We start from the raw sequence: 26,570 nt of genomic DNA on the forward strand, positions 1-26,570 counted from the left end.
AATAAGCGCCCTCCCACCTATCACTCCATCTACAGATATACACAGAGAAATAATTCTCGTTCTATCCTTCGCTTCATGCGTCGTAACTTTTTAAAAGAGCGCGAGTACGGTTCTGTCTGTTGTGTTGTTCGTAACCTCGGTGTTACAAAAAAATGTGGTGAGTCGATCGATAATTATTATTAATGTTTCTACAAAGTAACTGTTTTGTTTACAAACACGAAGTCGACATAACCTACGATTTTTGACACATGACCTGTTGACGATCGGTCGATTGCCGGAATTTCAGCATAATCGATAAAGTTATACATACATGCACGTGTATGAATATATATATACACATTACATAGTTATCTTTGGTTTACTTTTTGAGAAAAATTGTTACCAATAAGATATCATTAGTACTATATGTAAAGGAACTTTAATGCAACAATATGTAATGTTTCGTGTTTTTTATCATCAGGATTTGCTTTTAAAGATGCACTATCCATACCATGGCACGATGGTCGACAGTATTGTCGGGGGTATTTCTGGCCCTTTCCATGATCCTCTCACTGGGCAAACTTCTGATGCTTGCTGCTGGAAATGGAAGCAACGGAGATCTCACAGAAGCAGATCAATGGCTTGCTGAGATTGGGTTTAAGCAATATCGTCCTCTGTTTAGAAAGAAAGGTTTGTATCTTATTTTCTTTTATCAAAATTTTATTTCAACGTTACAAATTGATTTATTATAACAGTTCTAAGAGAATTAATAAAACAATCATTTGAATTCTATTTATTATGTAAAATTTCACTGTTAAAACTTGTCTACAAATAGTTCAAATAGAAAAAGAACAAATAAGTAACTTCAGTCACCTTTGCTACTGATTTCTTAATACGCAATACATAATATAAAACAAAAACGAATACTATAGTTTTCTACTAATCTATAATACTAAATCTTATGAAACATTTTTTTCTGATATCGATAAAACATTTTTTATAAAGAAGAACACATCACTTGATATTAAACAAAGATTTTATTCTTTGATACAACGTTGTTATCTTATTTTTGGTTTTAAATTCTATAGATAAGAAAAGAAAATGACACATTCAATTGAGTTATCACATAGTATGACTAATTGTTTGTGACAAATTAGTAAAGCTGATAATTTATGAAACAGAACAATGAAGCTTTTATCTTCTATTATGCACGCACATGCAGCTTATATAATCGATCGTGAAATAAAAGAATTTATTGAAGATATTTGAAAGAATTTCGAAATACTCTTATTTTTTCTTTGCTAATTCGAACGAACGAATATAAATAACAATGTCATTTTAAATTATAAAGTAAATATCGATTTGAGGATAGATAAATGGAAATAAACTACGCATCACGCGATTCCTTGAATGCAATAAATATATATTTAAAAAACAAAAGGAAAAAAAAGAAAGATAAAGAATCGTAACATCATTTATGAAAGAGGGTAGGGGCATTGATAATTTTCGGTCCAGCTCGATCAAGAGGATTTACAGGATATGCTGACATTGCTTTGCTCGTGTCCTGGCCCAGTTGGCTCGCAGATATGAGACTTGAAGCGCTTGCGCGACCCAGGCCTTTCTACAACCTCCGTCCTCCTCCTCCTCCTTCACCTCATCTTGCTCCTCCTCCTCCTTCTCCTTCTTTTTAACGGAGTACATCTTGCACCTCGTTTCGAGGCTGGAAGGAAGGAACGGATTCAGAGTTTTCAGCTGCAGCAATGTCACTGCGCGATGTTCGCACTCGGGAGTGGGAAAGAACCCTCGTTCTCTCTCGTTCTTTTGTGTATGTTTGTGGCTGACCCCCAAGAGTGCGCTCAGTACACCACTTCAAAGCATTCATACGGACTAATTTCTCTAAAAACTAACGAAAAAAAATGTCTACGTCCTCTTTCTCGTTTGTTCTACAACGAACATTCGTTCATCATCATCATCATTATCATCATCATCTTTCTTTTTTTTTCTCTCTTTTTTTGTCATTTCTCCTTGAAGAAAAAAATCTAATCCTTATATTAGTTCTTTTGTTTTTTTTTCTTTTCTTTTTTTATGATATAAGTGTAACATAATGAAACGATATTACTTGATATTAAAGATAAATCACTTTACGTTTCGATTAATACGAACAACCTTCATTAAATCGCGATTATCTTTGCGTTAATAAATCGTCGGACAATTTTCTTATTATGTAGGCACACGTAGGCCATTACGTTCAAGTTCCTAGTTGAGTTTCGCTCGATAAACATTAAAATTTCACGAAACAGATATTTTCGTGCGGTTTCCCTTTCCACTTTTGGATTGTGGAAGGTTGCTACGTGTCACCAAGTATAGCTCATCTTTGCTGTTTGACCAATAACTAAAGAACTACTTCGATGCGTGCTATTCATTGCATGTGCCAAATTAATCGAACTACAACGACCTATGATTTTCATAGCATAACGACCACTTCAATTGTTCGATTACGTTCTATTGCTAAATATTATCAAGCTCGACGTTATTTTATATATCGTATAAATCAATTGAACTAACAAAGTCGATATAATAAATCAATACATTTCATATTTATTTCATAGTAAGAAATTCTTATATCGGAAAAAGATAAATTCGAAATAATATATCAATTCATTTCGTATTTATTTCATAGTAAGAAATTTATATATCAGAAAAGATAAATTCGAAATAATAAAATTTCATATTTATTTCACATTAATTAATTCATATTTAAGGAAAACAACAAAATAATAATCGTCATTAAATGAATATGAAAAGAATGAACGAATATGTCCTAATAAACGTCCGGTACTCTTGTACTTTGTACCACTTCTTTCTTATCCTGTCCTTTCAGAAATGTCAAATGTGACAAAAGATCTAACGTTCTATTTCGACAAGTATAATACAAAAGAAAAAAAGAAAAAATTGAAACAAACGAAGAAGTAGCTGTATTACGTGGACTTTTATAATTAGATGGATATCAGTATTAAACCTTTCCATTACGAGGTCACCGCTGGCATGATAACAATACGTTTGACATTATGACAACTTCGTTTAATAATTAAAACAAATTAGTACGAAGAAAATTAAAAAAAAAAAATATATATATATATATATATATATATATATATATAATAAACGAAATTTATATATACGAGAGATATAAATTTCAGATAAAAAAAACTAGGAAAATAATTATAATGCAAAAGATTTAATATCCTTTATAATCCAATTTTTTATCGTGTCTGTAAAAAAATTGTCTAACAGGTGAAAGTTATGATATTACTATTGTAACTTTTATATGATATAATATATTACATATGCTAGTATAGATTAAATATAAAAGTTCTATTAAAAAAAAAAAAAAAGAAGAAAAGAAAAACGAGAGAAAAAAATTTCATAATGATAAAATGAAATAAAAAATAAATAAATAAATAAATATATATATATATATATATTTATATATATATATATTTATATATATATAATATTAATTTATATATATAAATATATATAAGCGTACGTGAATTGAAAGTTACGTAGACTTTTATAGAGGGTTAAAAAGATAACGAGACATTTTTGGCAAATACTTAGTATCAATAGAAAATACGATAGAGTGGAAGAAGCGCGTAATCGGTTAAAGATCGAAGGAGTCGGGAAGGACGCGCGTTTAAGAAGGTCGAGTCAAAGTGGGGATGAAAGAGTAGAGGAGTGGGTGCCTTGGCTCTGTCGAGGTGGAGGGGGAACTCAGAGACGCGTCTCGCGAGGGTGCAGTAGTCGTGAAGCGTGAGGCCGCGGGAGCCGATCACCTTAGTGAAGTTCGCGCGTGTCCGGCAAAAATATGCGCGCGGCCAGAGGGCGCGTCCTTGTCGACGGGGAAACCGCGAAGCGCGAGCCTCCTTCTTGGAACCTTTGACACGCGCCGCCACCGCGAGTAGTCGCGAGCGATCCTTAGTAGACGCGCCGTGTCGTGTCTCGAGTAGAAGCTTCGCTTTTTTATTCGACACTTTAAACCTTCCCCTTTTTGATCTAATCTTTCTTATTTTTCTTTTAATTTCTTTCCCTTCTTTCTTTTCTTTATACATTCATTTTCATTTATCTTTTCTACTTCGTTTCTCGTAGATCAACCTGCTCCGCTAAGCTTTCTCAAATCGTAAAAAAAAGATTTTTTATTGCTGTTCGTGCTTTCCTTCCTTCACTTCTTCTTCGTCTTCTTCTCCGTCTTCGTCTTCGTTTTCGTCTTCGTCTTCGTCTTCGTCTTCGTCTTCGTCTTCGTCTTCGTCTTCGTCTTCGTCTTCGTCGTCTTCGTCGTCGTTGTTGTCTTCATCGTCGTCGTCGTCGTTGTTGTTTATTAAATTTGCAAGGTCCTTCCTTTCCGCTTCGTTTATTTCTACTTCTTGTTATTCTTGTTCTTCAATACCCCGCGTCTAAAGTCGATCACCCTCCGCCAAGACGATCTTCTCCGACAGGCACGATGAAGTATTAGTCGAAATCGTAAGTGACATTTCTCTTCGACTTTGTTTTTCTTTTCTTTTATCGACATCGATCTATCTTTTTCTCTTTTTTTTTTTTATGTTCGGAAAGCTCTTTTTGTTTACTTACAAATATGTAATTATGATGAGAGAAAGAAAGATCTTTGTTTTTCTCTTTGTGAATATGTTTTAGTTAGTTTTTATATAGAATCATTGTATGTTTTCTTCACGAGTGGAAAATTGAGTGTATTGATATTTTTGTTCGATAAATTTTCATTTTTTTTCCTTTTTATTTATTTATTTTTTTTTGTTATTTAACGAATAAAAAAAAATATAGCGAGACAAAATCTGCTGGTATGAAATGTACGAAACACAAATTTTTCTAAATATATCATTTTTTTGAAGAAAAAAGTGGTAAAAATATATAAAAATAATATGCTATCTAAGATAAAAATTAGGTTTTCTTTTTTTTCGAAGATTAGCCGTGATATTTCATATGTTTTAATGTACGTCAGAAAAAAAAACTCTTATATAGAAATTTCGTCAAAAATCTGTAATCGTTTTAATCTATACTCAAATATATTTTTAATTGAAAGATTCATGTTAATCATGTTCAACACGAATGGAAAAGAAAGCTTATTCAAATATGTTTTTATTCCTATAAAAAGATTCTCTTCCATTTATTCTTATTTGCATTTTTAATTAAATGCAAAGTTCACATGCATGACATGTGAATTCGAAAGTTCATTATCTTGAGAAGGGTTGTATTACGGTTTGTTTCGTGTACAAAAAGTGTGGGAGAGAGGGGTTGACGTCACAATTTCCACCACCCCTTATGCTAGAAGTAACGATACGATCTCGTACATGCGAGCTATTCGAGATTTCTGAAAGTAGTAGATCCTCTAGAGAAGGAAAGAGGGAGAGAGAGAGAGAGAGAGAGAGAAAGAGAGAGATGTCCTGCATTGCGGAGATTTACTCGTACTACTCAAGCATGAACGCGAAAGTACTACCTCCACGCGTTTTACGAGTATCAAGTTCACGCCATTTTCTTCTTCCTCAACAGTTTTCTTTCCTAAAGTATATTGGAATTTGTCATACCTAATCATTGTTTTACGAGATGAAAAAGAAAAGAATATCAATCTCGAGATAGAAAGTTTTATTAATTTTTACAATGAATCTCGTTTCATAGTTTATAGCTTTAGATCGTAAAAACGTTCTCTTTAATGACTTATTACTATGTAATATATGTATGTATGTATGTATGTATGTATATACCTTTGAGAAATAACAACGTATCTCCGTCGATCATGACATTTACGACGTTACTTTCGACAGTTATTGCAATTTTATTTCTAAATCGATGATCGCTCGGTCTCGCATCCTAAATTTCAACGTCGATTTCGAAGTACGTAACAAATACTAAATTTATACTAAACTGAATAACTTGCCGTCAAGATGAAATGTTTCGATCGTTTAGGCATATCGCCTGCTTTGATATTGTTAGTTTTCTATTCTTTTTTTTCTTTTCTTTTCTTTCCTTTTTTTTTTTTTTTTTTTTTTTTTTTTTGAAAAGTTTATAGATAAGAATGAACGTGTATGCTTTCCTTTCACACGGCCAACGTCAAAACTCGATCAAAAGCTTTTGAAAAAGAGAAAAAGAACAAATTCAGAGATGTAAATTTCAACGCACGGCTGAACGAAAATCGATTCGTTGAAAACGCGCCATTGCGACGAACAAGTATACTTGCTATAAATTAATTCGATTTTTTTATGCTTATTTGTTTTTTTTCTCTTTCGGCTTCATTAAAAAAATTCTTGCGATACTGAATTGATTTCTTTTTGTTTTTCTTTTGTTTTTTTTCTCTCACCTTTGGCTTTATTAAAAACATCAACAAGTAAAAATATTCTCCTTATCCTAAAGTCGATAAAAACGAGAATATTATTCGTATAAAATAAGAGAAAGAAAGATACAAAAAAAAGGAGAGAGAGAGAGAGAGAGAAGAGACGAATTTTACCAAGTGGATAAACTAATTTTTTCCCTTCTTGATAAAACGAGAGTCCTTTTTTACGCAAAACATAAAGCGCGTCTTGAAACATACGTTTCAAGTACTTCCGCGATATGGATTCCTAATAAACTCTTAAAAAAATATTTACTTGGAGATCATCTCATGAAACTTATTACTTTTTCTCTTTCTTATCCTTTTTCTCGAACGAGAGTTTCGGAACTTTATAAAGTAATTTTCGAAAAACATGTCGATTTCATTTTGTAAATGAATATATTTTCTACGTGAAGAAAAATAGAGAAAGAGAGAGAGAGAGAGAGAGAGAGAGAGAGAGAGAGAGAGAGAGAGAGAGAGAGAGAGAGATGGAATTATCTAAAAAAAAAAGTATTTAATATATACGTAAAATTTGATTTATCGTCGTCGATTTTAATTATCTTCTCTTAAGTACAAAGCTCTTGAAAAAAGGGGCGAAAAATAAAAAAAAAAACATGACTACTTTATCGAAAGTTTATTTGAAGGTAACGGAATCGAACGATCGTACCCGTGCGAAAAGAAAACGCGCAAAAAGGTGAAGGTCGGTGAAAGGAATCAATTCTTTTATCTTTATTAACTACTACCTTGCTTACATGCGAAGTTCGACAAATCGATTTCTTGTGTAGTCAAATAGTAGATATGTTTTATCCTTTGACGTTGACATGATCCTTGCTATCATTCGATCGATCGATCAATGAAAAAAAAATTATCTAAATATTTCTTTTCGTTTTAATCGACAAAATCTTTGAGAATGGTAATATTTCATGATTATCCTAGCTCGAAATCTCTTTCGTTTATATTGCAACTTAATGAGGTGGAAACGAAGGAAATGAAACTAGATCAGAGCTTCGTTGAAAACGTATCGTTAAGAGTGAAATTCTACAACCAAAAGAGAATCGTAAATGAAATCGGATTTGAACGACAGAGACTATTCTGTTTATATATCAAACCGATTAAACACCGATTAGAATGATTAGAAGAGAAACGCAATAATAGCGCATATGTGTATGTATACCTATCTAATTTCCTTGCAAAATAGACAAGTTCAGTCCTATTCGAAAGTTAAATAAATGTAAGAAATATTCTAGACGATTAATTATCGAATTAGTTGAATTATTTATAAACAATTATATGATACGATTTAAAAGATTAAAAAATATTTTTCTCTCTTTCTATACAGCGTATATGTATGCATATACTTTGTAGAATAAACGAATTCAATCTTATTCGAAAGTTAAATAAACGTAAGAAATATTTTAAACGATTAATTATGGAATTATTTGAAATATTTACACAGTTATACGATACGATTTAAAAGATTAAAAAATCTTTCTTTCTCTCTTCCTATACGATATGCATATATGTGTATATATGCACATTTATTTAATTTCCTTATAAAATAAAAAAATTCAATCCTATTCGAGAATTAAATAAATGTAAGTAATATTCCAGACGATTAATCACCGAATTATTTAAAATATTTACTAAGATTTATAGGATACGCTTTAAAAAATTTGTTTAAGTTGATGAAAAGAGATTCTCTAATTAAGTTCATTACGAACAACGTGTGTGCGCCCTCGATTGTGCCTAGGACGCGAAAGAAAAAAAAGAGAAAAAAATGAAGTTCTAATTAGTGCAACGAACAATTCTTCTATCTTTTGTCCATCTTAGACAATATGTACGGTCTCTTAAATCCTTCACGTGATTCGTATCGCCTATGCGATGCATATCTACGGTATGCTAATGTGCCATACTAAAAACTGAGAATAAAAGGTATTTGGAAAAAGAAGTGATTTCAAAGTTACCCTGAAAAAGAGAAAAGAATACTTTTTATTTTTCTCGCAAACGCGTACCCATTGTTGAATAAAGTTTTAAATAGCATTCACCACTCACCCTAATAATTAAGCTGGAAGAAAAAAAGGAACAAGAGTTAAACAAAAGATTTGAGACAAAATATTTTTGAAATAATTTTTATAAATATTATCGTACCTTCTTGGAATACAATCTATAAACGATATATGTGTTCAATAGATATAAGATAATATATAATTATATTATATTTATAATATATTATATTAAATCAGATTACGAGATAAAAGATTCGATTCTACAGACCTTACCGACTATTTCTAACACAACAAACGATTCTAATGGTTTTGTAAAGGCTTAAGATGTAGGATCAGATACGTATTACATATGTGGATATACACACCGAGAAACTTTGTTTGATTTCTTTCGTTGGAAGATGTAAACACAATGTTAGTGCACATGTCGAAAGTTCTACTTTTGAAATATAATGGTAGTTCGTTTTCAAGGATAGCTGACAGACACGAAAGAGTAAAAGATATCTTAAGATGGAAATTGAATTTGATAATCCTGACCCGGTATCGCATGCAGCGAATGCAAGCAGAGAGAGAGAGAGAGAGAGAGAGAGAGAGAGAGAGAGAGAGAGAGAGAGAGAGAGAGAGAGAGAGAAAGAGAGAGAGATGGAAAACAGCGAATCGATCTGGCCTACCTTCATAACACCTACTACTCTCTTATGCATAATCATGAGTATGTGTGACATACATATGCCCCGGTTTTCCTTCTGGTTCTCCTCTTTCTCTTAACGCCGAAAGGATCGTTAGCACGAAGTGATACCAGCGAAGGATATCTGTCCGAAAAGGTCAAGGGTCCAATGCGAATTTTTCCAAATGCTTCTAATGAAATCTGATACCACTCTTGCCTGAAAAGAAAATATTTTTCTTAGATAATGTACGACGCTATAATTCGTCGATCTATGAAAAAAGATAAAATAAAATTAAAAAAAAAAAAAAAAAAAAATAAAAATAAAAATAAAAACGAAAGTAAATTTATTAGTTGAATACTAATAAATGTTCCATTAGAAACCAGCATGATTTTATTCTCTTTTTTTTTTTTTTTTTTTTTTTTAACGTGCTTTTATAAAGATAATCTCTCAATGAAATATTCGTCATTTTGCCAAACAAAAGAATTGATTTGTCCGATCGTTATTTTCACGAGGCAACGACTCTAATTGGAATCATCGAAAATCGTGAAGAATCGTAATTATACTAAATGAGAATCTCGAGTATTTCTCGTGTATAAGACGACTCTCTCTTTAGAAATGACATAGAAAGAAGAGAAGAGATGTAAACGGGAAGGTGTAGGAGGAAGGGAATCATCATAGATATGGCGACCCTGATTTGACCTCGAGTGGACTCTCGACCCCTTTTTTTAGGTATCCTTAATTCATAGCATCCTATTACTGCTTTTGACAAATCGTTATTACATATCTTCGATCATGTGTGTCTCGTCCTTATTTTCTTTTTTGATTCGTGCGAATAAATCGTAAAAAAATTTTCTTTCTCGATAAACCGTAATTAAATTTCTTTTTAAATGCCTGTTAAAACGTAATATTAATGATTTATCGAAAATAAATTGCATGTATCGCGTTTTGGTTACAAATGAGAAAAAGCTATATAAAATGGATGGACTAATTTCTCTCATGAATTATCGATTTTTCTTCTATTGTATTCTACATTCGTAAGCGCGCGATTTTGTAGTGTATTTGTCATACGATTAATGCGATTTAAATTTATTACTCCTACTTCCGTATCCTTTCTCTCTCAACAAAACCAGTTTACTTTGCTGTGTATAGATACGCTTAAAATATTCATATATTTGCGTATATACTACCTATATATACCTATATAATATACATAGATTAATGCATTGATGTTAAATTGGCTCGCGTGTCGATAAACATCTTTTTTCCCTGTGTGAAACGAAAATATTACCGGAAATCTATTCATTTTCTAATAAACGTACATGACCCAGAATATATTCCACTCGCTATATTTTTTCAAATTTAGAAATATATTTTTCTCTTTCATTTCTTGGTTAATGCAATTTTCCACTCGTTAGAATCAATCACATAGAATGATTCATAATAAATAGAAATAGAAATTGAAGAAAAACTATATCGTAGAATCGGATAGGAAGGACGAAGCTCGCGATAAAAGGAATCTTACAAATATTTTGTCTAAAAAAAAAAAAAAAAAAAAAGATGACCGCGACAACCGACGGACGTAATTGCGGAAAAAATACATCTTAGTCGATAAAGAAAAAGGTTTGTCAGAAGGGAAAAGAGACCCGAAGGAATTATGCCGGACAAAAATCCAACCTGTCGAGATGGGCAACGCGAAAACAAAGACTTCTTCGTCGATGAGATATCGTCGATCGGCATGTCACTGCGGCCCAGCGGCAGCGCCTCTTCCGGTGAGTCGACATCGATCGATTTTTCATTTTATTTTACGATATTTGTTCTTTCATATCTGTCTGTCTATCTCTTTCCCTTTTTCCCTTTTCCCATCTCTCTCTCTCTCCCCCACTCCCTCTCTCTCTCTCCCTCTCCCACTCCCCCTCTCCCTTTCCCTCTCCCACTCCCTCTCTCCTATCTTTTCTTTCTCTTTCGTCTTCGAAATTTAGACATTTTTCGACGTATGTATTTTTCGAGATAAACGAGTAAACTGTTCATCCATCTTTCTTTCTATCGTTCGACATTTTGATAAAACAAAATATCATCGTGGCTGTTTTTTCCCCACAAAAAATTTATCTTTCCAGAAAATACTTTCCTTTTAACTTTTCACACAAATAAAAAGATAAATTAAGATTCATTCTTTCGCGCTTTCACAATTCGTTCGTTCGGATAAATTATAATAAATGCTAAAGTACCGATAAGTACTTTTAGAAACTTTGAGTGAACGCTCGCGTTAGTATACTTTGCATAATAAATTCGAAGTGGTATTTTCTTGAGTAAACGTGCCGACGGATCCGTATCAAAAGGACCTACTTTCTTACGATGATTAATTCTTTGAGTAAGAAAGGACTTGAAAGTACTTCAACGAAGAAAATTAATTTTACGATAATGTCTAATTAGATGGGTAAATGTAACAACATCATTTTTCTTGTTCTCTTTCTTATTAAGGCCATTTTATTATCATGTAAATTATAGAAAAAGAACATTCGAACGATATTATCAATTATTTCAGCTTAATAAAAGTATATATTGTTGAATAACAACATTAAAAATTCGATTAATCATAATTAAAAAAAAAAAATCAAAGATTTAACTCACTGTTAAATCGAATTAAGCACTCGACTTCGACTCTCTAAGTTGTAAAAGTAAATTCTTTATGAAGGCACCATTTGTAGCAGAATTTGTCAATGATTTATGTCCACCAGTCACTAAACATTTCGTAAGATCTTTCCTCAATTGCGAACATTGTTGCGGTATTGATGGTGAAACGAGTAACATCCAAACTGTACGTAATTGATTGAAAAGATTCAAAATGACGCATTCAACCATTTGCTCGTTCTTATCCCCTAAGGGAATGGAATCGTCCATGGCACAGAGCCAAAGTACGTTGTCCAGCCATAATTCCAGACCACGCAGATCGATCTTGTAATTAACACCGTGATCTTTTAGCCACAGAGTTAACTAAAACATTCGAGATATATGAAATATTTTCGATTGATTAGTTTCTACGGGAATAAACTAACGGAATAATATTGAAGAGGTAACGTTGAAAATGTTGAAAGATATAGATAGGCAACAATAAAAAAAAAAAAGAAAGTAAGAACGTAAATTGGAAAAAATCAAATTGGCAACTTGACAAGTCTAATCATGTGGAAAGAGCTTTGTTCTGATTTACCTTTGCACGACATTGGAAGGTCAGTGGATTACCGTCGAAACGTAACTTGTCGAGGGCTCTCAACGGTTGCAGAACGTTGCTTTCCAAACATCCGAGTCGATTTTCACTAAGATCGAGTCTGCGAAGATTCGACAATCTCTCGAAGGCTAACGACTGGATCGTCGTGATCTGATTATAGGAGAAATCCAACTGTTGCAAGGATATCAGCTCTTGGAACCAACGATCCTTCACTTGGCTAATGTTATTACTCGAGAGAGTGAGTTTCTGGAGATAAGTCAAGCCACGAAAGGCATCGTCGTCTATGTCCTTGATATTACAGTTTTGCAAGTTCAGAGCCACCAGATTCTTGGCGTATTTTGAAAATGCGTCTTTCGGGAGTTGACGTATATCAGATTGAAAGATCATAATCGCAGATATTACGTTATTGCCTTGATCCAAAGACTTTTCCAAACTTTCGTTTATACACTTCACTCGATTCCCAAATCCTATACGATTTATAAATAATTATTGTTAATTTATCCAATTCTCAGAAATTGCTTGTTATTGTAGTAATGCTAATAGAAAGGAATATTGTATATTCCTGTTCATTGCGTAATATTTGTTTGTGCATTTTAGTACTTAGAGCTCACGTCTCAATGCATCAAATATAGAATAGCGACTGATTTAATGGTAAATAGAAACATAATACGAATGTAAATATTCGTTATCGGCAACAACTATATTCATGAAGCGAGGATATGCGTCACAATTTATAGAAATTATGTTAATAAGACTATCGAGGATGCTTTAAAAGCATCAACTAATATATAAAGGGATATTTTACTTGTAGTTGTATTAGTAACTTCATCTCACCTTCTTCATAATTGTTAACGGTACACTTTGCTAATGTTATCACCATGAAATTGAAAATATAGAATAACACGAAGAATATACGATCCATCCTGAACAATTTTAAACTTTACTCTTCTCTAAATGATCTCTTAATTAAGAATAAAACGGAAATGTTCGTGTAGGATGGACAAATCCTTGCAACGTCGAAATTATCAATTTCAACATTTTCCGCTTCGTGATATGGTCATATCTTTGAAACAATTATTACGTAAACACAGTCTATTCGAACTCTTTTAAATATACTGATTCGTTCAAAAATAAAAATGAAAATGTCTACAGTACGTTCGGTACTATCTCTTAATTTAAAGATACGTAATAAATTCATTTTCAATCGGATTTCGTTTTTAATGTTATTAGGTATCTCGACCCTCGCCAGCTGTGGTGAAGTCGACGCGCTACCCGAACTTCCGGCACAGGATGAAGAACGTTTACAACGTGCAGCACGTTTGTTGCAACAACGGCTTGTATTACGTCAATGGCTGGCGGATCATGGCTTACATAGCTATTATCAAAAGTAAGAAAAGCTTTGATTACATTTTGTTAATATAGAAAAATTCAATTTAATTCAAGTTGATTCACCGGATAAGAAAATAATAGAAATCATATTCTCTGTTTCCATCAGGTTAATGCAAATGGACGTTATGTCTCTGGAAGATGTATATTGGGTGGAGGACACTGCGGCACAAGCCACGCTTGGCAAGGATCTACAACGATGGATTCAGGCCAGGCAGGCATTACCTACTTCGAAGAGAGATTTAGAAACTTTAAAGGCGGATCTATGGAGTGCTGTTGTAAAAAACAGTCAACATCAAGACGCTTGGACATGGGGTATATTTGATTAAACTTTAATATCTTTTACATTTGTTACCGTTTATTATAACTCCCTCCCATTTTGTTATCTATTTTATTCATTAGTAATTAATATGAATCATTTACCTCTTTACAATCTCTCCTATTATTATTGTTTATCTATTCTTTATCATTATTCTTATCTTCGGATATTATTTCTCAGGTGGAATGTTAGTAGTATCCGTGTCAGTAGCTGGTTTAGTTACTCTGGCTGCTATGACGCAGCCTGCATTAGCACCAGAAGCTAAGCATTCTCTTTTGCAATATGTTACTGGAAAATATTTATTACCGAGCAACTGTCGTGTCCATTTTGAGTGGGAAGAGCCACAACTTGTAGGAGAAACAATGACTTTTACTGTAAAGGTAAAACAATTGAAATAAGTTATTTTGTTTTGATCCGAATTCTTTTTTCATTTTTATACAAAAAGGATTTTTTCTCTCTCTCTCTCTCTCTCTCTCTCTCTCTCTCTCTCTCTCTCTCTCTCTCTCTCTCTCTCTCTCTCTCTCTCTCTCTAAATATTACCTTCCTCAGTTCTATCAACGAAACGGTCAACCATATCCGATCTGCGACAAGGATAATCTCATTGTGGAAGTGACAGAAGGCTCGCGGAGAGTAGCTACTCTAATAGAATTAGGAGGTACCGATCCTTTAGCTGCAAATACTGCAGTAGTGAAGTTCACCGTCCGCCATGCTGGACAATACAAAATAGCTGTACTTATTGGATCATGTCACGTTCACGGCAGTCCATTTCTTAAAAATTTTCTGCCTGGTAAGAATATACTTGGTGTTAGAAAAATATATAAAATGAAAAATTTATTTCTTTTTTTTTTTCTTTTTTTTTTTTTTTTTTCTTTTTTTCTTTTTTTCTGTTTATAGGACCTCCAGATCCAAATAAAACCGTCTTCGTACGTCAAAGTTCTACGGTCGTTTGTACAGCTGGCATTGCACATTCAATGACAATAGAACCACGAGATGAATATAATAACTTATGCATATTCGGTCCCGGCGAAAAACCCACTAAAGGGTACGATGTCAATATTATTCAGGCAAGTGATTTTCTGATTGGGATTGGTCGAATCATTCGAGAAAAGATATTCATTAGAATATTTTAACAGCAGATAGGTAATCATGCGGAAAAAGGATCGGTTATAGATTACTCGATTCATCTCGACTACGATTCTCCAAATCAGAGAGTTCGATTGAAAGTTAGCTTTCCAAAAGGTGGTTGTTATCATGCGACTGTTAGCCTCGCAGGATTACAATTACACAATGGAGACTTTGACATTATCGTTCTGGAAAGTACGTTGAATAATTCCTTATAATTATATATATATTTTTCGTATGTTTACTATTCTCTTCGTTTTTTGTTCTTCTTTAGGTTCAGTTGCTAGATTGGTTCATAGTAATGTTGCTTCTAAAGATCCAGATATATGCTACGTTGCTAAATTATTAGGTATGCAAGGTGAAAGATTCTCTAAGCCAAAAAAAGTCTTTTGTTATATATCACCAAAGCAATTAACGATCAAGGAATATTTATTAAAATTCATTCCTAAAAGACTTGTTACTTTTAGACTATGTCCTTCGACTAAGGTAAGTGTTTATGCAACACGATTGAATATATACAATTTGTTAAAGAATTTTTACTTTCTTTATAAGATTATTTAACGTTCCCAGTTTCATTTTGACTGTTTGAACAATCATCACGAGGGATATCATTCGTTTTCAATAGACGACGGATGTCAACCACCTGTCGAATTAATTTCTTTATATCGCGATATAATAGCCGCTACCTTTACATTGTTTCTTCTTAAAAATATCGGTGGTAGTGAGACCTTCGCCGATAAACAAGATTTTTTTTATCACGAAGTTCGAAAACATCACCAGAAATATTATCATGAGAAACTTTCAATGAAAGTGCAACGAGACAAACTTTTAGAATCGGTAATTACTAAAATTTATTAAGATCATCCTTATTACAAGTACTTTCTAAAATTGCATATTTTGTGATATTTTCTATTGTTTTCAGTCGATGAAAGCTACTAAAGGATTTTCAGTGAGCGATTGGTGCAGAAACTTTGAAATAACGTTTCAAGGCGAACAAGGTAAAAATCAATAAATACTATCCATGCATACAAATATTATAATTCAACTTTGTTCACATCGTTGTTGTAAAATTTAGGAGTTGACTGGGGTGGTGTACGCCGTGAATGGTTCGAATTGATCTGCGCGGCTTTATTTGATCCAGGAAATGGTTTGTTTGCATCGTTTGGTGAATCCCAACAAGCTTTGGTACATCCTAACAGCAAACGACCAGCTCATCTTAAGTTAAAGCATTACGAATTCGCTGGTCGTATAGTTGGCAAATGTTTATACGAATCGGCACTCGGAGGATCGTATCGACAGTTGGTACGAGCAAGATTTACAAGATCTTTTCTTGCACAAATTATAGGTCTTAGAGTGCATTATAAGGTAAAGGTATCTGTACAAAATTCAAAATTTATTTACATTACTTTTTCAAATGAAAACCATAACTCATTATTTCACAATACTTTTTATAGTATTTCGAACAAGATGATCCCGATTTATATTTGAGTAAAGTAAAATATATTCTTGAAAATGATGTGGAAGAAATGGAATTGTATTTTGTTGAAGAGGAATACGATAAGGACGGTCAATTATTAAAGGTGAGCCAGAAAATTCAATTCATATGTTATATGTAACTTATACTTTTTCTTTTTCTTTTTCTTTTTCTTTTTGTTTTCTTTTCCTTACAGGTAGCAGAATTAATTCCTGGAGGTAGTAAAGTACGCGTTACCAATGATACGAAACTTCGGTATCTAGACGCGTTAGCGCAACACAGACTCGCTAGTTCAATTCGCAACGAAGTCGATCACTTTCTACGTGGTCTCAACGAACTCATTCCAGACAACCTATTAGGCATATTCGATGAAAATGAATTAGAAGTACGAATCAATACTTCTGTGTGTGTATATAATATATATATAAATGTAATATAAATATATATATACATACACATATGTATTTTTAATTCACATTTTACCAATTTGTATATTTCCTAATGATATTTATTCATACAGTTACTGTTATGTGGAACCGGTGAATATAACGTAGCAGACCTACGGACACATCACATAGCTAATGGAAGTTCTCCAGAATTTCTACGTGTCCTTGATTGGTTTTGGACGGCAGTAAGTAATTTTACGCGAGAAGAAATGGCACGATTACTTCAGTTTACTACTGGTTGTTCTCAATTACCACCTGGCGGATTTCAACAACTAAGTCCACGCTTTCAAATAACAGCGGCTCCTACATTCGCGAATTTACCTACAGCTCATACGTGGTACGTGCTCTCTAAAATAACATAAATATTTTAATTACAAGTAACTTGATTCATCTAATTAAAATTTATTTATTTTTTTATAATTATTTCTTTTATTTTTTTTTTATTTTTTTTTATTTTTTTTTTTTTTTTATTTTTTTTTTATTTTTATTTTTTTTAGTTTCAATCAACTCTGCTTACCCGATTACGAGTGCTACGATCATTTCGAACGAGCGTTGTTATTAGCGATCAGTGAAGGTACCGAAGGTTTTGGTATGATCTAACAAGAAAAAAAGCTATATACTGATAAAAACATACATACACACATTATACATAAATATACAAGCTAACCTCTAGTCTATTCTAGTCGATATAATTTGTCCATTATATTGAAATAATGTATATTGTGTCCCATTTTTTATTATTTGATATCAAGTATTAATTTTCATTCCAATGTTTACTTTCGATAATGTCTTTTCTTAACAAAGCTTTTATACTCTTAAAAAACATATGAACTGCATTTTGTTAAACTTAAGTCGTTTGAAATATCTTTAACAAATGTTCAGCTAAATTATGTTCTGCTAATGACCATCAAAATTTAAGCGTAAGAACATGCCGCATTTAATGGCTTGTGGTAACGTTTTTATATAAAAACCGTTATATACTAACAATATAAGAGCAATTTTTAATCTCATTATCAATGAAAATTTGCTCGATTTCTCAAAGCAAAATTTAGTATAAGTAAGGTATTCTAAGTGTTGTTGAATACATGAACATGTTTCGTTACTCGAGCCATAAGATTCAGCATAATTCAACTTGCAAAATAATGGCAAGACCGAGGTATTTAAAATATTGTTTTGTAGATACTATCGTAGATTTTAAAAAGGTAGCGCGTTAATCGTTATTGATTCATACAAAAGAAAAAAGAAACTATAGAAAAAGATATAGATTTGAATCCTTTCGTTTTTTTTTTTTTTTTTTTTTTTTTCTTTTTTTTTTTCTTTTTTCTTTATACTGTATAGTAAATATACATATATATATATATCGTCAAATTGTTCATTAGAAATTACGAAGTAACTATAATAATTTATATAATCGTTTCATATTTCATCGTTATATTTCTTCTATATTATTATATTTTATATACTCAATTATGGAACGAAAGCAATCACAGTATAATCAAAGCCAAAGGCAAAAGACAATGTATTGTACATTTAGAATATACTCTACGACATTCGTTAATTAGTGCGTACATACGTGAATCTCGCAATAAAAAGAAAATTTCTTAATATCGACGGTATATATTTGTTACTTTCTATGGAGACTCGTAGATCGGGTTTTATAAGAAGTTTTACTTATGAAAAAAATATCACGACCACGATCGTTGTGGCATTGCAAATAGACTAACGTGAATTATGTTATTCCAACCACTTTAAAAATAAATTCATTTCTCAAGACTATACCGTTCGGGATTGTATAATACATACTATACTCAGGAAAAAAAAAAAAAAAAAAAGAAACCCCATTTTGTGATAATTATAAATCTTCCACTGTTCTACACGTCATGCGAAAAGACAAAAATAGAGAATCTTACTTGCAACGAGATTAGCATAAAAAATAAAATAATGAAACAAAACAAAAAAAAGAAAAGGAAAGAGAAACACGGACAAAAGAAAACAATTAGGGAATTTCACGAATCTGACTTAGAACTGTTGTGGATGATGCTTAAGATCCGTCTTGTACTTAAAAACACAGTAATGCAAAATGTGATCGTGCGTTTCCAAAAGCAATGACACTTGCACGTGGTTGCTTAACATTAAAATTAACTCTAATAACATCAGTCTTCTCTATATAAAAAAAAAATACTATAGTATAAGCCGCAAGCATATTCCAAGTTATGCTTCCTTTTAATTGCTTTGCAACTATATTGTCGAAAACACCAGGATTCTCTGATATGAGACATGAGAACTATGAACAAAAAAAAATAAAAAGGAATCAAGAAATCGTAATAGCACGAGAGAATCATATTTATTAAATAAAAACTGGAAATAGATACACATAGTTCCGTCTTCTGGTAAAAACAGATCATGCATCGTTATCTTAGCGGTCGGGTTGACGATACTTTGTTTTCATCAGTTTATCAAAATACGCGAAAAAAAAGTGTAAAACTTATAGATTAAAAAGTATATAACAAGCATTTATTCGTATACATTCTAAACAAACTTATCCTACCCGTTATATATTCCACATGATTCTATACATAATATTCATCATGTAATAATAATATCCTTTTAATTATAAAATCATTCGATCTCCAATGGTGAGTAAATTTTCTTCCCAAAAAAAAAAGAAAAACAAAAAAGAATATTAAAAATAAAGACAATCTAATAATATTCCTTCCGACGTGTTACTTGTAAATTTTGTTCAGTACTGCTCGTTATTTTTGTCCTCCCCATATATAATGTGCAATAACTTTTCCATAAGAGTTCATCTCGTGATCGACGAAAGGTAAAAACTCTCTTCGCAAACTTTTCTTTGACTTCAAACATTCTCAACATCGATATCAAACTCGTCATTGACGTTTAACATATTTCCCAATCATACTTGAACTATAAATTTCAATTATTGATAAAAAAAAAACTAATTGCATGGTATTAAATTTTATTTAAATAATAAGAATAGAAAGAGATAGAATGAAAAAGAGAAAATATTAATCTATTGAGAAATATTCAATTCAATAATGGATAATAACATACCTGATAAAAACTAAGATGGTACAGTAGTGCTAGATAAAAAAGATAGAGTACGCAATATAGCCCGTGGCGCACGAACAACGCTTCCAGCAATTTGTAAAACTCGACTGCTCCATCCTCCTTCTTGAGATTGTCTGATCAAACGTTCCTTCAATTCATTTAGTTCCATTCTTATGTAAAAAAAATATAAACAATGTTATATTTTCTTATATAAAATACAGATTATGTACATAAGAAATGAGATAAATCTTACAGTTGACCGTTATATATTGATTCGATACGATGCAAGGCAGCTTCTTTATCGGCCAGTTGATTTTCAAGAACGTTTGAACGTAAGCTTAAAGCTTTCCCCGTTTCTATACTCGATCGTAACTGTTTCTCCAATTTCATTCGTTCATCTTCCCTGACCTTCAATTGTCTAAATAAAAAAGAAAAAAAGAAATATCATTATTCATTAAAAAATGTCGATGATAATATTGTCAACATAATAATTTTTTGTTAAAGTAACATTTTCAATACTCGCTTATATTTCAAATATTTTATTACAAATATTTTACGTCAATGGTAAACAACGATGTTTAATTATTAAAAAAAAAGAAAATGAAATATGATAATATTTTATATGGTAGAATTTTTTCGAGCTTAATCTATCAACAACCTACTTGGCATATCGTTGATTCTGTTCCTGTGCAGAATCGACGAGTGCGACATGTGCAGCCAATCGAATTTGCAAATCCTCGATGGCAGATTCAGCCCTATCTGCTCTACTACCACGTTCTGTAGCTAAAGCTTCGCTTGCGGATATCTAAAATTACGCAGAGGAAGAAAGAGAGAGAGAAAGAGAGAATGAGAGAAAAGTATAATGAACTTTTTCTTCGTTAAAAACTAAAGGATAAAAAGAAAAAAAAGAAAAAGAAATTTTTCCTTTTAATTTATTCGTACGAAGTAAGTATTCGGGATGCTATTCAAGTTTAAATCTGATCATTTGAAAATTTCTGATCATCGCGATAATAATTTCTAATTGTTACATAACAAAATCGAATTCTTACAACTTGGATAAGCATGTTGAGATACAACGAAATTTTACCAACAATAAGCTACAGCGTAAAAGAGTTAATAGGGCAAGCATTATCGATCCTTTTTCCTAGTACCCAAGGAGTATTACGCGGTATTGAGTCAGCAACGAAACACAAAGAGTATGACTCAGAGGTTCTCTACGACCTCGCCGTACGTTGACCTAACTAACCAAAATTTTATTTTATTTTAATCAAAAACTGATTCCTGATAATGATCAGTTAATTTTTAATGGATCATCGTTGACAATAATTTCGTTGCAAGCGATAAAATTTTACAGAAGAAAAAAAAATAAACGTTTGCCATAATCTATACTTTTATTAAAAATATGGCATGCCCTTTAGAAAAATACAGCGTTTCATTGGAAATTGAGAGGGTGAACAGAGTGAATCATTGTTTCTTAGAAACCAATAAGAATTCGCATCGTATCAAGAGAGAAAATCCACCCTCACTCTAGATCAACCTTCATTGAGCAGATGTATGACTCATTCGATAGCTTTGTATTGGCAACAACCTACTGCTAAGAAGTCAAAGGCCCTATTCCTCAACGAGTATCTACTCTTCGTTTACATCCAAGTGAGGGAGAAAGATTTGCATGATGAAGCTCTTCATTAAACTGGTACTCCACTGGAGTTTGTCTCATCGACCGTAGATAAACCATTACCGATAAAAATTATAATAAAAATATTTAATTAAAAGATTAAATTCTAATGAACCTTATCCAAAAGAATCCTTTTATCTTCTCGCAATTTTAACAATTTCTCACGATCTCTTGCGATTTGTCCGTCTAAATCTTGAAGCTGATTTTGGGCATTGAGTAATTCGTTTCTAAGATTCTCCGTTGTTACCAATCGTTCCTCAGAAATATCCTCTAGACATTTGACTTCTTCTTCCAATTTATCTTTTTCCTAGAACCAGATATTACTTCGTGTTAAATAGTTATAAATATAATTGCGTTAAATTCTAAATATCTTTCATCATTTTAATTAATATGATAGACCATTTCTTGATTGTGTACATTTATAAAAATATATAGAAATAAATAATATGATTGTTTACGTATAAAAAAAAATAAAATATAGTGTATTCGACAGATAAAATCTTGTGACCACTGGTGAACTATACAGCAACCACCGTACGATATACGTAGCTCTTTCGTTTCATAATTAGCTGCTGGCGAAGTGCCAAATACTCGCTTGTGTAAGCACCCTACGCTCCGAATTCGTTGGCCACACGTATCTGCTCCTACGAACGTGAACGTGGATGTAAGCATACAAAGCATAAGAGCAAAAGAGAGAAAACCAGTGACACGAATATATTTATTTACGACTATCGACAAGAGAAACGAACTACATTTCTAATGTCACGTTTGATTTTGCTATCACAATATAAAAATTGATATATATATATATATATATATATATATATATACATGCGCGCATGTATATATTAAAAATGTTACAAAAACGTTAGATTTAAAAAGCTTTTAAAACTTGTTGAATGAAATGAAAATATATTTTGTCATCGAAAGAATATGATCAAAGAAAGATCAAAAAAGAAAATCATGAACTTTTGAGATCTACTCTTCGATGCACAGTTGAAATTTGCTACGCGAGTTCTCTTGGTAGCGTCATCCCCCTACTTAGAAACACGTCATTGAACTCTCGTATTCGTCGAGCTCCGAGGGTGTCACGCTCTTACACATACGTCACACCTGCTAACTACATATTCTCCAACGTATCCAAATGAAACCTGCACAACTATAAACTTCTTGAAACAAGTATGAAGAACTTTAATGATATTTTGATATTAATAAAAAATATTATCACGATTTGAAGATGGTTTGCTTGTTCGTTACTCTGCACCTATTTGCAAAGTAAATTCAACATTTTAAAAAGGACAAAATCCTAATATTCAACGAGTACATTAACCTCCACTCTATAATTAATATAACAGATACATTAATCCATCCTATAATAACTAAACTAACCCTATAATTAAACTTCTACATGAAACTACCATGTAAGTTTGAAGTAACAGTTGCGTATCTATTGTTTTTACATTTTCTTTCATTGAGTTTATCGTTATAACTTTCATTGTCGTCTCTTCGTATATTCAGTTTCTTATTTTTTTTTTATTTTTTTAATAGAATTTATACTCAGTATAGTACAGTTATATTAGTACAAATAATATTATAACATTCACATTAAATAATTTTGTTGTAAACGCGACAAAATGTAAGGTATAAAAAGTTAAACAAATTATTTCTTTTACCTTCTTGAGAACATCACGTTCCTGAAAATGTTCCTCAAGCTGAGTTTTCATACGCTGTGCCTCCCAATTCAATTTATTAACACGGCCATTTTCCGTCTCAAGCAAACGACGGAGAACAACGATCTGTAAGCGTAAATGCTCGATTTGCCGTGCTAGTTCTTCGATAGTTTTCTGTAAGTGGCCGACGTCTGCTCGTCTGCGTCTCCAAGCGTTCAGTATCAATACATGACAAAGAATACTCGCGGCTTTTTCTGGATTCTGTGAAAGACTGTTACCACCCTCTTCTATGTTAGCAGACAAGAAATTCTTTGTCCACGTTCGATGTCCGATTCCTAGGACACCTTTATTAATTCCTACGATGTCCTTGCTACGTTCTCCTAAATCTTCTCGATGTCCTAGCGACGAATTACTCTCTGATCTATAAAAAAAAATTAATAATATTTAATATATATGTATGTGTATAAAAGATAAATTTACGAACATGGCGTAGATAGCATTGGTGTTCAAACATGGCGGTAACAGCATCAAATGTAATGGAATTTTATAAATTGTTATTTAAAATATCTGATTTATTTACCTGAAATTAGCTATATCTGGATCAATAGCTGCGAGTGAAAGATCGGTCATGGATAAGCTCTTTCTACAATGTGACGAACTGATAGCACGCAAAATTGGTGAAGAACAGGCCGAATTTGAGTGATTATTATCTGGGCAACTTTTAATTGTAGCAATGGAGACGTTACTATGATTTATTGCACTTAATCCGATTAATTTAAACGGATTACGGACAGATCGATGATATGGGCTCGTTCGTTGACATTTTATAGGCAATTGTGAATACTGAAGCTTATGCCTTACACATTGTTTAAAATTTACTGTTATCGAGGAACCAGAAGGATTATCCTCCTTGCTGGTCCCCGCCAGAGCGTAAAGAATAGGCGAATTACTCGCTGAGAGGTACGTTATTTCTGGCATTGCTTCTTTTTTCTGGAATTATATTGCGGATAAAATTCTCTTCGCATAGGCGATCGAGATTGTTTCTTTTGTTATTCTTTGTCATGGTTACGGAATCTGCTTAACTTTCCTTTTAAGATTTCGAGCGAAAAAAAAAAGAAGAACGAGAAACGTTATTTCAATCTTCAATATCAAAATCGAACCTTTCAAACTTCCCACCGATTATCCAATAACAAAAATAAACGCATCACAATAGTACCTTTTAATATATCAAAAATAATGAATAATATATTCGATAATGATAATATTAAAAATAATTAATTAATATTAATAACAATATATATTCAAATAAGTTTGCTATATCCTAATCTTCATAATTGTTTAATTACTTCAATTCGTCGATCTTTTTTCTTCTGTTTTCTCCCTTAATATACCGGAATATACCGGAATATACTTGAACAAACGTATATACAGTATGTGGTAAAGAAATGAGTGATTATAAAAATTGATTTTCTCGGTAACTAGGATAGAGATATTCTGACTATCTATTTTGTATTACCAACATTATAGCATTTAGTAACCATAAATCATTAGTGGGCCAATGCTTTACCATATTGCTGTAAAAATTCCAATATGTTATTGAGTAAAATACATTATTTAAGAAGATATAAATATATTGTTTTAAAGTAAAAAAAAAAAAGAAAGAAAAAAAGCATTTCATTGTTTGAAGATGACAACGATTGACGTTGAACTTCCGGCAAAAATATGATTTGTTACGACATAATCCTTACTTTTGTAATACATCTTAATTGATGAACGCATATTTGCGTACCGGTCCGGTCCACTGGTTCATGATTACTAATGATATTCATAATGCTAATAGTAGAGCGTAAACAGTTGAATTTCTTTTAATTCAGCGATGCTTAAAAAATCAATTTATATAATAGCTCGTTTCTCTGTTGTATTCTGTGCTTAAATATACCTAAATGTATCTGAATATACTTGAATATACCAGAGAACATAACTATATTCTATATATCATATACGGAAAGTGTATAGAAAGTATGATTCATCATTGTACACGCGAGAACTCAGGTACTTAGGTACGAAGTTTCTCTATTAAATTCTAAGCATTACGTGACAATAGTCAATGCAATCATTCGATGAGTTATGAATCCTGTTCCTAGACTATTTAGCATTGTATAATTTTTATTTTCCTAACTCTTTTTTCTTTTAATAAATAACGCACGTAGATCACACAAGCCTAATTTCAAAGTAGACGTTACGAATAACAAAAAAGAGAGAGAGAGAGAGAGAGAGAGAGAGAGAGAAATGAAGTAATATAAATATGTTAAGCCAAGTAAAGAGCGATCATAATCACGATCAATCCACAAAACGAAGGTTATGCACGTACATCGAAACTTCGCATTTGACTTCGTGGCCTTGATAAAGAATCAAGGCTAAAGCAATTTCCAAATAAGAGAGATAATAGAACAGACAGAAAGAGCCCACGATACCAAAGATTAAAAAAATATTAACGAATTTAAGACACGTTGATATGTTATATAATTATTCACAGATATATCTAATAACCGGTATATTCACAGCTAAAACACGATGCATACGTGTGAATGACTACGGTAAATTAATTTTCTAACGTTTATTAGTTCCAAAGTTTCAAGTGTGAAAACTTTTCGAGCTCGTAACAAAGATCGAAGATATATTCTTTTAAGAATAGATGTAAAAGAAATTAATCAAAAATTAGTTTATCAATCGTATGTTCTGATATTTAAGAACGTATATATCTGAAAAACGAGGTTATATACGAGTCGTAACATATGCAGATTAATACAATTCGTAGAAAGTCTTTAACGCGATTCTTTTCTAAGAATTCGGATGGTTATATGAGCGAGCCAGAACAAGTGGTTCTCGATCAATCGTAGATTTCGATTATAGGAAGAAAAGGAGGAAAAATTGAAATTAAATAGTAAATGCAATCGGATAAAATCGACGATTGATCGTACGTGTTCGTAAAGATTCGCCGAATATCTCCGATCACGCTCGAAGGGAATCGGCGCGGAAAGGCGCGACGATGACGCGTTCTCCTCTTCTCACAACCCTTCTCCTCTTTCTCCTCCTCATCAAACTTGAGCGATCCCCTCTTCTACGGTACAATAAGAGTTCTTCCTCCTCGTCATTGTAGTTG

At 32.3% G+C, this 26,570-nt stretch overlaps 3 protein-coding genes across 10 annotated transcripts; 1 reads left to right on the forward strand and 2 right to left on the reverse strand.

The window, feature by feature from the left end:
* Positions 1–30: 30 nt before the first annotated feature.
* On the forward strand, positions 31–18,829 carry LOC118443026 (apoptosis-resistant E3 ubiquitin protein ligase 1). 7 transcript variants are annotated; one of them, XM_035869429.2, is made up of 16 exons: positions 31–157; positions 461–669; positions 13,477–13,633; positions 13,742–13,947; positions 14,132–14,331; positions 14,501–14,738; positions 14,846–15,015; positions 15,085–15,268; positions 15,348–15,559; positions 15,644–15,910; positions 15,996–16,071; positions 16,149–16,444; positions 16,528–16,653; positions 16,744–16,932; positions 17,068–17,330; positions 17,491–18,829. In XM_035869429.2, the coding sequence occupies exons 2-16, from the start codon at positions 492–494 to the stop codon at positions 17,591–17,593; spliced, it is 2,865 nt and encodes a 954-aa protein (XP_035725322.1). In that variant the 5' UTR covers positions 31–157; positions 461–491; the 3' UTR covers positions 17,594–18,829. The 7 variants fall into 7 exon arrangements, with proteins under 7 accessions (XP_035725322.1, XP_035725326.1, XP_035725324.1 ...); XM_035869433.2 differs by having other exon boundaries at positions 32–157; positions 16,149–16,438; XM_035869431.2 differs by having other exon boundaries at positions 33–157; positions 476–669.
* On the reverse strand, positions 9,099–13,233 carry LOC118443033 (uncharacterized). Its single transcript, XM_035869463.2, has 4 exons — positions 13,081–13,233; positions 12,229–12,713; positions 11,652–12,014; positions 9,099–9,239 (listed from the first exon to the last, which is right to left on the reverse strand). The coding sequence occupies exons 1-3, from the start codon at positions 13,166–13,168 to the stop codon at positions 11,664–11,666; spliced, it is 924 nt and encodes a 307-aa protein (XP_035725356.1). The 5' UTR covers positions 13,169–13,233; the 3' UTR covers positions 9,099–9,239; positions 11,652–11,663.
* LOC118443031 (uncharacterized) lies at positions 9,105–26,513 on the reverse strand. Of its 2 annotated transcripts, XM_085656814.1 has the most exons (8): positions 25,779–26,513; positions 23,988–24,494; positions 23,411–23,828; positions 21,853–22,044; positions 20,725–20,867; positions 20,316–20,480; positions 20,066–20,232; positions 19,131–19,918 (listed from the first exon to the last, which is right to left on the reverse strand). In XM_085656814.1, the coding sequence occupies exons 2-7, from the start codon at positions 24,383–24,385 to the stop codon at positions 20,076–20,078; spliced, it is 1,473 nt and encodes a 490-aa protein (XP_085512940.1). In that variant the 5' UTR covers positions 24,386–24,494; positions 25,779–26,513; the 3' UTR covers positions 19,131–19,918; positions 20,066–20,075. The 2 variants fall into 2 exon arrangements, with proteins under 2 accessions (XP_035725353.2, XP_085512940.1); XM_035869460.2 differs by lacking the exons at positions 19,131–19,918; positions 25,779–26,513 and adding an exon at positions 9,105–9,239 and having other exon boundaries at positions 23,988–24,728.
* Between the last annotated feature and the right edge of the window lie 57 nt (positions 26,514–26,570).

Source organism: Vespa mandarinia, chromosome 4 (assembly GCF_050613455.1).
Source record: "Vespa mandarinia isolate Hongniang chromosome 4, ASM5061345v1, whole genome shotgun sequence".
NCBI classification, from domain to species: domain Eukaryota; kingdom Metazoa; phylum Arthropoda; class Insecta; order Hymenoptera; family Vespidae; genus Vespa; species Vespa mandarinia.